General features: G+C 41.7%; 2 protein-coding genes across 2 annotated transcripts; one reads left to right on the top strand and one right to left on the bottom strand.

Moving 5' to 3' along the window:
- The first annotated feature begins 3230 nt into the window (after positions 1-3230).
- Positions 3231-4804, top strand: LOC135624232 (high-affinity nitrate transporter-activating protein 2.1-like). The gene is made up of 2 exons (XM_065127647.1): positions 3231-3533; positions 4006-4804. Exons 1-2 carry the CDS (start codon positions 3296-3298, stop codon positions 4473-4475), a joined length of 708 nt encoding a protein of 235 aa, XP_064983719.1. The 5' UTR covers positions 3231-3295; the 3' UTR covers positions 4476-4804.
- Positions 4805-6878: 2074 nt separating this feature from the next.
- LOC135625941 (uncharacterized) lies at positions 6879-8801 on the bottom strand. The gene is made up of 2 exons (XM_065131097.1): positions 7404-8801; positions 6879-7310 (listed from the first exon to the last, which is right to left on the bottom strand). Exon 1 carries the CDS (start codon positions 8396-8398, stop codon positions 7442-7444), a length of 957 nt encoding a protein of 318 aa, XP_064987169.1. The 5' UTR covers positions 8399-8801; the 3' UTR covers positions 6879-7310; positions 7404-7441.
- Between the last annotated feature and the right edge of the window lie 1592 nt (positions 8802-10393).

The raw sequence follows: 10393 nt of genomic DNA on the forward strand, positions 1-10393 counted from the left end.
AATAGAGAAGGATGTACTGGTGGCTGTCAATAAATCATCGTCTCCTCCACATTGTTCCTCCAAGAATTTGGTAACATTATAAACCTGAACAGGTAAAGAAGTCAAAAAACAGCATAAAGATTTATCTGAATGACAAACAAACAAGAAACATGAATGTTATTTACTGTATGAAACAGATATAGTTCATTTGATTTTATTTTATTTTTGTCATTGTCTTCACAAAAAGCATTTTAAAACGGCACCATTTGGCATCAAGCTCAATTTAGGGATTTTGTTCCCACTTCCCAGAACAAAGTTGGAAGATGAGACGAAGCATGCTCTATAATATCATCTTTGCTCTATTCTAATCAAAATGTCAAAGCTTTTTGGAAACATTTGTAAGCAAATTTTGTGCTTCCAAAAATTTGGCAAACAGAGGAAAGACAATGAACATATAGTCATTGACCATGACCTGACCTGTGGGATTCTCGGTGGTCTTCCCTGATTAATAAACCTCCTTCCTCACTGTGACCATGAAACTCATCACCTTAAAAAAATATATTACAAGCTAAAGCTAAAGTTTCACCTGGTATTATGTTTTAGAAGATGAAAGGTGTTAAACAGGCAACCTAAGTAACCAAGTGCCATGGAGTCAGGCAGCAACCTAGTGATACTAAGTTGGGAAGCTATTTTAACCAATGCAATGGAAGGAAGCTATGGTAGTGACAACAGCAACTACTGTCAATAGAAGCAGCAGTTGCTGATTCACAACTCATTTGATTGCTACATTGACAGTTGCAGCATCAGAGAAGGTGTCAGAAGAGATTTTGAGGCATCTAGGAGTATATTACAATGAGTAACAAGTCCATTAACCGAAAAACCACAGTATGATCCATTCGCAACATCAAAAGTACTTCAAATGAGTCGATCAGTCACTGCAAATGGAAACTCGGCAGTCATTTAATATCCACAGCAATTAAAACAGTGTTTATGGAGTAAATTAAAAGACTTCTAAGCCATCCCAGTCTAAGTGACTGCCCAGGCAGGCAAGCAGATTGTTGTTTTAAATAATGTCTTCTCTTAAACACACACTACATCAAGCATTGGGCCAGCATAGCACATGCGAACATGGGGCACACTGTTACATGAAAATGACATCACTCATCAATTTAGAGGGTCCAAGAAAGATATATCCAAGACCTATTTCACTTTCATTCCTAGGACAGGATTCCACACAATTTGATATAAAACATGATTTTCGCTGAAGCATCCATTTAATCTAGCATAATTTCTTCCATAGTATGGCTTTCAATTAAAAAAAATAACTTAAGATACTACTAGAATACTCTTGCAATGTGGACAGTGATAGAGTATGAAGCGGCTCTGATACCATGATAGAGTATGAAATGTAATTACAAAGTATGCTTGAGATAGTGAACTTGGTGGCTATTTATACATATTAGCAGAGATGATTTTCCTCAACTGTTCAGAGATTTCCTCGTGCAGTTGAGGAAATCTTATCTGCTATCAGACAACATATCTCATATGTTAGTGTCTTTGGCATGTTGGTCCATCTCTTGATCCATTTTATTGGTTAAGAGGATGGATAGACTCTCTCTTCTTTTTCAGTCTAAAACAACATTAATCACCTCCCCTCTTCTTGTCATTTTCTTTATCTTCTTTTTTCTGCATTAGCAATCTTAAAGAATAACAGTCTTTGATTAAACCAGAAGATTTAACTGGACATTAAGCATGATTTAAACAAGAAACTAACTTCTGTGACCCATACACAGTTATTGATGTTTCTTGAGAAGTAGAGTGATCAATAGACTTTTTGATCTGTAGTCTCTCAAGTAATAAAGAAAGGTGCAACTACTGGGAAAATGGATCAAGAAGTTGTTCTGCTTTTGCAAAAGCAGTGACTTCGCTTCCATATAATTAAGTTTGTAGAGTAAATATTACACCCGATGCTCAGACAAGTCTGAAGATTGTTATGGAGAGTTCCTTTAAAAAAACTCATCAAGATCATATTGCTTGCATGCCTATTCAATGCCCTTATTTTCATTTGCATGTCCATTTTCAAAGAAGAACAACTATATCTCAACATCATAACAATCCAATCCTTCTCCCATCCAAAAGGTAAGTAGCCTGATATAGAGCATCATAAGATTTAGGCTGGATCAACATGACCGACCATTCACCCAATCTTCAGTCAAATACATGAGCAAGTTAAATCTGAGCCGAGGGATTGCTACGGTTTATGTTAGCAAGAACAAAGATCTACCTTCTGCGTACAGATTCATACTCATGCGACTAAGAGGGAGCAATCACCAATGTTGCCCTAAAAATAAGAAAACAATTTAGAACAATGGAGAATGAAAAGTAAATGTGGAAAGCATTACACGTTTCAAGCACACGAATCATGCAGAATTGACTTAGTTCTACTGCTCATCCTTCAGAATGGGGAAGTTGTAGACATTCTGAGATACATCAAGAAACTACAGAATAGAAGGAAGGAGACGTACCAAACAAAAGGAAGCCCTTCAACCAGAAGCCCCTCCTCTAAACCCGGATCCGGAGTACATCCAAGGAAGAAGCGTAGCAATGTCAAACAGATACCTTTGCTCTTCCTGTAATCTTGTCTGCTTGTTCTTCCTCTTCCGATCTCCATCGCTCCCCCGCTCCTCCCTCATTTGTTCTGGCGAGGGAAGCTTTTGGTGACACCGTTCAGAAACTCTGTTGCCTTGCCAAGGGCCAGTTTGACACCCTTCGCAAACTCAAAGAGGGACGAAGCCAGACCACTGACACACGAAACACCGGTACATGGGCGATGTTTCGAAGAGGAAGAAGAGGAGTGGAGGAAGAGATGGAAGGAAGAAGAGGAGGAGGAGGAAGCGTCCCGTCGACGGCGAGCAGCGACGGACGGTAGCACGAGGCAAGACGCACTCGCGTTCCGGCGAAGCGGTGGCGCGAATGCGGGCCCTAAAAGCTACAGTTAATGGGTCAAGGCGGACCGCCCGAATCGGAGGCCGTCCGTGTAGCGGTTCACATTCGGACCGGTACGTATCGCCCGTTTCGTGCCGGTTCGGGCGAAACGGCGGTCGAAACACCACACTGCATTCATCGACGTGTCACACTTTCGTGCAATTGACAGTCAAAGAATGTTCGGTCCACGAAGGATAAAGTCAACCACGGAGGTCATGTTACCCCTCGGCCGATGATGGAGGCCACCGTGTTCGCATGATCACCCTTCCCTGCACTGCTACTCCAGCATCCTTTGGGCCCATGAAGAGCCCCCACAAATCTTGCGCAAGCAATGCAAGATCTATTTGGCTTTCCACTGGTCAGTCGATTGGGAACTAAATATAAGAAGCCACCATCAACCAAGGGAGCTCCCACAATTGAAGGCAAAGAAGAACCAATGGCTGCTTTGCTCTCGTGTCAAGTCAGGGTTCTCCACCTCCTCCTCTGTTATCTCGGGCCTTCTGCGGCGGTGCTGTTCTCCTCCGTCCCTAAGACTCTCATAGTCACTGCATCCCCAAGTCCAGGCCAAGGTCTGTACCTTCTGTTCCAGCATCATGGATTAACTGGTTTCTTATTGAATTCTAGTCATTGATTTATTCTGCGAAAGATTTTTTTCATTGATCATGTCATCATGCTCGATCGTTCTTAAGAAAAGAATCTTCTGCAAGCCTCCTTCCCATCTTTCAGTACCTTTCAACTACTGTGGATGATGTTCTTAAGCTCCCTGTTTCCCTAGCGGAAATGCACCGCTGTTTCTTTTATGCTTTCTTTTTGTCTGACGGTCTTTCGTGTGACATATCTCTTTTATCTTTTGCCTATGCAACAAAAGGACGACGGTGTGTTGGAAATTTGTCCTTTACAAACGAAAGAATATTCCAACACCACTCAGAGGAAAACGATCCTCTCTCTCTCTCTCTTTCTCTCTGTTTGTGTTTGATGATGGGACAAGAAGTTCTCCTGGCATCGGTTTCTGAAGTATTCTCATTCGTATGAGACATGCAGTGTTGTATGCTGGCGTCGACCAGATGAACGTGACCTGGGCGATCAACCAGAGCCTGCCGGGGGCCACCGTCTCAGCCTACAAGAAGGTGAAGGTGAGCTTCTGCTACGCTCCGGCGAGCCAAGCCGACCGCGGGTGGCGCAAGACGGACGACAACCTAAAGAAGGACAAGACGTGCCAGTTCAAGATCACCACCCAGCCCTACGCCACCGCCGGCTCCGTGACGTACACCGTGGAGCGCAGCATCCCCACGGCCACCTTCTTCGTAAGAGCCTACGTGCTGGACTCCGAGGACGCGGAGGTCGCCTACGGGCAGAGCACCGACGCCCAGAAGACCACCAACCTGTTCGACGTTGTCGGGATCACGGGCCGGCATGCGTCGCTGGGCATCGCCGCAGCGTGCTTGTCGGCCTTCTCTGTCGTCGCGCTCGCTTTCTTCTTCGTCGTCGAGAAGAGAAAGGCTAAGAAGTAAGGAAGCCGTATATGCCTCAATAACGAATTCATATTTGAATCCAATAAGTTTATGGATCCAAAAGAAACATGTCCAACATTTCTTCTATATTAGAGACAAGAGATGTGATGCTTCGGATCAAACTTGCGGAGCATAGGTACCGTACCCGAGTCCGATAATGTCCGGGCAGATACAGACCCTCTCGATGAACCAAAAATTTGTGAGACAAGAAACGTGTGGGGCCGTGAACATATCTGCAGAAAGATGGGTTATATTCGTCCGATCATAAACTTGGAATCTGATTCCTGTCTGCCATGCATTGATTAATTTATAAAGAAAATTCATATACATCCCTCCAAAGTCATAATTTTTTATTTTATTTATTTTTTATATAAAAATTATTTGTCCGGACATGTGGCCTCCTAACTAGCAAAATAAAAAATAAAAATTCTCAACAATCGATCAAACGAAAAATATTTGAAAATATTTTTTTCTTACATAGAATATTTTCTTTGATAGCTAGCCACCAAATTTGGGTAGGTAATCAAAACTCTACTTAATTCATCTTGAACCTAATATAGGCATTGGATGATGGAGTTTACAAGATATTGGTATTGAATACAGGTTAACCCTCACATTAGATATTGAAAACCTACTATACAAGTCGAATGACTCGTAAGTTAAGATATGATCGAGTCGGGTTGGTCTATTGCTCCATGTCGATCATCATTTTTTTTTTCTTATCATTTTGGTATTAGAGGAAGGATTAAGATGCCACAAGAGCATCATCCCATCGATTCTTTGAACGAGTGTCCCAACCAAGATGTCTCGGTCCCCACTTACAATATTATCACTAAATCTGGACAACAAATAGATGTTATATTCTACGAGAGCTTCTAAGATTGCTTACACTCCATTTTGATACCAGAGGTTATTCAACGATCATAGATTCTTTTTACTGTTGAATGCATCAATATATATACATGATGGCTTCGATCAAAGTCTTTTTTAATCTAACATAACTAGTGCAAGCCCTGACGGGGATGATGAAATCTATCATCCCCTTCATCCCGTGATTAGCTCAACTCTTGGCTACACACGCTAATCAACATTAATAGCAACAACCATTATAGCATCGGTGAACATTCCTCACCCGGTCAAAATGCTCAATGAGGGATAGACCAACTCAACCTTTCCCACTTGCCTTAAGCTAACTTAGGTTTCTGATCACTATGATCAACTACTTCACAAAATAGGTGGAAGCTGAACCACTGACCTCCATCATCAAAATGCAAGTTGAGACTTTTATATGGATAAATATTATCACAATGTTTGAAACTCAGTTGAATAGGAAGAAGACATCTTCCCAACCTCAAAGCGAGGACACTTCGGAGGACTAAGGGATGAGAAGTGGGGGCAAAGGGCTTAGAAGACTAAAGACTCGAGAGGACTTAGGAGGAGGAATGAATCCCTATATTACTCAAAAAACCATTTATAGCCTCAAGCATTAGCTCAATTGTCAAATATCTTGTTAGATACCTCTCATCTATTTTTTTTTGCTCATCCTTCTCACTCTATATGACATATAACCTATCAAATATATTTGTCGGTGACTCTTTTATTGACTTATTAGTTCAATGCACCATTCTTGAACTAAGGATTCAGATTTATATAATATGCTATTCTCGAGCTAAACACCAATATTCACCAATTACACACTTCTCGGATTAAGTAGTAAAGGCTACTCGATATTTTCTTATTGGGTTAAGTATCGAAGGTTGCTCGATATGCTCTTCTTAGACTTAGCATCGAATGCTGCCTTATATGGCCCTTCTCGAGTAAGCATCAATATTCATCTGATGTGCTCTCATCAGACTAAGCATCAAATGTTGTTCAATGCGTCCTCATCGAGTTAAGCATCAAAAGCTACCCGATGTACTTTTCTCGAGTTAAGCATTAATATCTACCCGATGGGTCCTCCATGGGCCAAGTATCAAAGATCGTCGGATACATCATTCTTAGGCCAAGCATCACAAACTACTCAATATTCTCTCCTTAGGCTAAATATCGAAGGTCATTAGATATGTTGTCCTTAAGCTAAGCCTCAAAGGCCACTCAATATGTTTTTCTTTGATTAAGTATCAAAGGGCACCTATCGTACTCTCGTTGGGTTAAGTATGCACTTCAAGATTTCTCTAGAAAGAATTCATCAAATACACCGTAGAGGAGGGACAAATGGTATAAAAAATATTCACTTCAAATCATGTGGTTCATAGTTAGTCAATATAAGAAGACAAATGATCAATTATTTTTTACAGCATCCATGAAATAAAAAATATTCATGAAATATTTATGTTATGTAGAATATTTCCTCTAGTCGTTAGTAGTGAACTATACGCTAACTAAAATGACCCAAGACATGATTATTGACCCTTCTTACCCAAAACTTCATTTAGTCCACTTCAAACTTAGGATTTGCAGAGGATAGATATGCAAGAACACATCAATTAAAGTGATTATACAGTTCAATTATTGGATCGTCTAATTAATTTGGGGAAGGGGGGGCGAATCTGATCTCGATGAATGACCGGAATCAAATGCAGCAGCAGCAGAAGCAACAAAGAAGAGAGATTTGGGGTGTGGTTTACAGGGGGAGGAAAGCTGGAGGTGGTCGTAGCGGTAGCGGTGACGGTGGTGGCTTGGACTGTTGAGAGAATAGCATTATTGGACGCCATGTTGGTGAGTCCACTCTGTCATCCTTTATCATGTCCCTTTATTCAACCACACCAGCTGTTGCTACCTTTCGACCTCCCCCGACTTCCCATGTGCTCGCCAGTCATCCCCTCCCTTCTCCTCCTGCACAAGCATGTCCAGCTTCCCTCAGATCTCATCACCGAAAGCGCTAAACTTGGATCAAAAATGGCTCTTAAAACTCTTATTAATCCAAACCGCGATGATAGCAGCAGTAATATTGGACCGTGACATGGTCAATCTAACTTCCATGCATAGAGGAACAAGCAGAACCCCGAGGAGCCCGTCATGAGCGCAATGTGTTTGTCGACGGTGCTCGAGGAAGAAGACGACAGCGGCATCGAGGAGCTGAGCAGCGTGATGGGCTTGAAGATGAACATGGCGTGCCTCAGCCCCGGACTGAAGAGCCAGTCGTGGACGTCCCAGTACACCTCCACTCGCGCCCTGCTCACCGTGATGCACTCGTTACCCCGGAACTTCCACTGCAGATGCTTCACGTGGATGGCCACCGAGCCGTCGATCTTGACCACCATCTCCGGGTCGATGTTGCCGCCGATGCTACAGCCGCCGCTGCTGCTGCTGTACTCGATGGCGATCTCGTGCGGCCTGTCCTTGTCCTGGAACCGAGCTCGCGTCACGAACCGCGTCCTCCCGAAGACGTGCTCCTTCCTGGACACCAGGGTGGCGTCGATGGTGGCCGGGCGGCACCCGGTTTTCCGGTAGGCCTCCTTCTTGTTGTCGCCCAGCAGAAGCACCAGCTCGTGGTCGGAGGCCACCGCGACGTAGAAGCCGGACTGCGGCTCCGGCTCGCCGGAGAATTTCGCGCTCCGAAGGTCCCACAGGACGTCCACGGCCTTCCCTTCCACCTGGAAGCGCCTCGAGCCGTGCTTGCGCCAGAAGTGCCATGGCCGCATCTCCACCTTGAAGCAAACCAGCTGGTTGCCGCCGCCGCCGCCGCAGCTTTCGGTACCGCTCCCTGAGCCCTCGTCGTCGACCGACACCGAGAGGCCGCGGACCAGCACGTCCCGGCACCAGGTGACGGTGATCAGCCGGCAGTGGCCTGCGATCTTGGTGCGGTAAATGGACGTGACGATGCTCTGGCCCGACTTGGTCGCAGCTGCGGTGGTGGGATCCTCGGGGAGCCGCTCGCCGGGAGCGAAGCAGGAAGGAAACGTAAATAGCGGGTCCTGCATCTGCCAGTACGAGAGAGAAAGAGCCAAGCAAAGCTATGAAGACGAAATAGGGGATGAGAGAGACCAGAGGGGGAGGAGATATAGACTGCGGTCGCCCATCATCAAGTATAAAAATAATATGCGGAAATTAAAAGCTGACTCATGATTGGTGTTGGGTTAATGGAGATGAGGAAGAAAATGGTGCAGCCCACTGGTCTTGAATGTGACGAGGAAATTGAAGGAAACAAGGAAGAAGAAAAGGGGACTGGCTTTTCTTTTGCAGATCAAAGGACATCAACCCTTGGAGCAAACATGGGTGTTTGTACTGTCTCGAGCTTGGCTCGTGTCAGCCAATGCAGTCAATCCTCTCACATCCTCTCCATGATTCATCATAAACTGGTTAAGCTGAACTCATATTGGCGCTGAAAATAATGTTTTTGTTGTTTCTCTCTCTCTCTCTCTCTCTCTCTCTCTCTCTCTCTCTCTTGTGGGTGTGTGTGCCTGTGATTTCTGGTTATATGAATTATGGATGGATGGGGCCGTCGAAGGGTACATGACAGCAATGACCGGACGAAGAAGATGGAAGCACCACCTGCAAACAAAGCTGATCCAACTCCCATACAGCACCGATTCATGGAGAACCCAAGCTGAAGCATGTGAAAGATATATTTTTAGTTCCATGGCTTATAAATCCAAAAGAAGGTAAAGGAAATCAGTAACAGCTAATCTTTTAGAGTGATAGAAAGGTCACTGTTTAATTTTACATTGATTTTAAGTACAATGTAATTCATATTATAATATCATAAAAATTTGTCTGACTAATCTCAAACTCTTACCTTAAAAAATATATATGATATAAATAATTAATATATTATTTTTTTATATTTTTATTTATTTTTATGATTTTTTTAAGCCTAATTTAATATGTCTCGGATCGATTATGCGATCGAATGTAATACAATTCATTTATTATCGTAATACTATAAAATATATTAAATTCAATTTACTATTTCAAAATACCTGATATACTTTTTTTTTATTTTTAGATGATTAAAAGGTCTTTAAATAGAATTTGTGTGGATTCATATTCAAACCCTGTAAATCATATAATATACTTATTCTTTAGTAATTCTAAAATAAGATTTTTTTTTGATAAACTCTCCAAATGGATAATGGAAACTACATGAGAAATACAAATGAAGTAGGAAGAAGATGTTTTTCATGAAGGATTTTGGTAAAGTGAGCAGAAAGTGACAAAGTCACTGAATGATTCATAAAGTGGGTATAAAAGCATCATTCAATCTGCAATAACAATTTCCCTCTGATTGCTGCAATCAAATTAAAGATGGTTGACTGTATCTGCAAGAGAAGGAAAAGAATTGCCAATGATGGGAGTCCAGAGTTGCATGCCATTGGTGGCCAGATGGGACCCAGCCGACCAACCTTGTCCATGTTCATTGATTCCAAAGATGATCAAGCTGGTCCTTTTGTTTTATTTTCCCCCTTTCTTTTTTTATTTTCTTGAGGTAAATGGAACCATCTACAATTAATTGCTGCTTATAGATGGTGGATATTGGTGTTTCATTAGATATAGAGATAATGAATTATGGGTGAATTTTGAAAACAAAGTTTTCTTAATGAGAGGTACTCCTATATATATATATATAAGGTCATGATTAATTTACCATAATATCTGAAATGTTTCCTGATAATATAATGAAACGATATCTATTTACACCCGATGAATAATCTAATTTTTTTAAAAAATAAATTTATATTATTTTTAAAAAATTATAAACCTATTCAAAAATATTTAACGTATTCTTATCTATTGTCTTTTTAAGGATATTTTAAAATATATGATAAATAATGAGTACCCTTCACAAAATATGATGTAGAGGTAGCTCCCTAGAAAAAAAATAAAAAAATAAAATTTCCTAGAAATTCACTGATTACTTAATATAATTTTAAAAATATTTTAGTTATTCAATAATATAAATCAAATTCAGATTTGTT

This window comes from Musa acuminata, chromosome BXJ2-10, assembly GCF_036884655.1.
Source record: "Musa acuminata AAA Group cultivar baxijiao chromosome BXJ2-10, Cavendish_Baxijiao_AAA, whole genome shotgun sequence".
Lineage (NCBI taxonomy): Eukaryota > Viridiplantae > Streptophyta > Magnoliopsida > Zingiberales > Musaceae > Musa > Musa acuminata.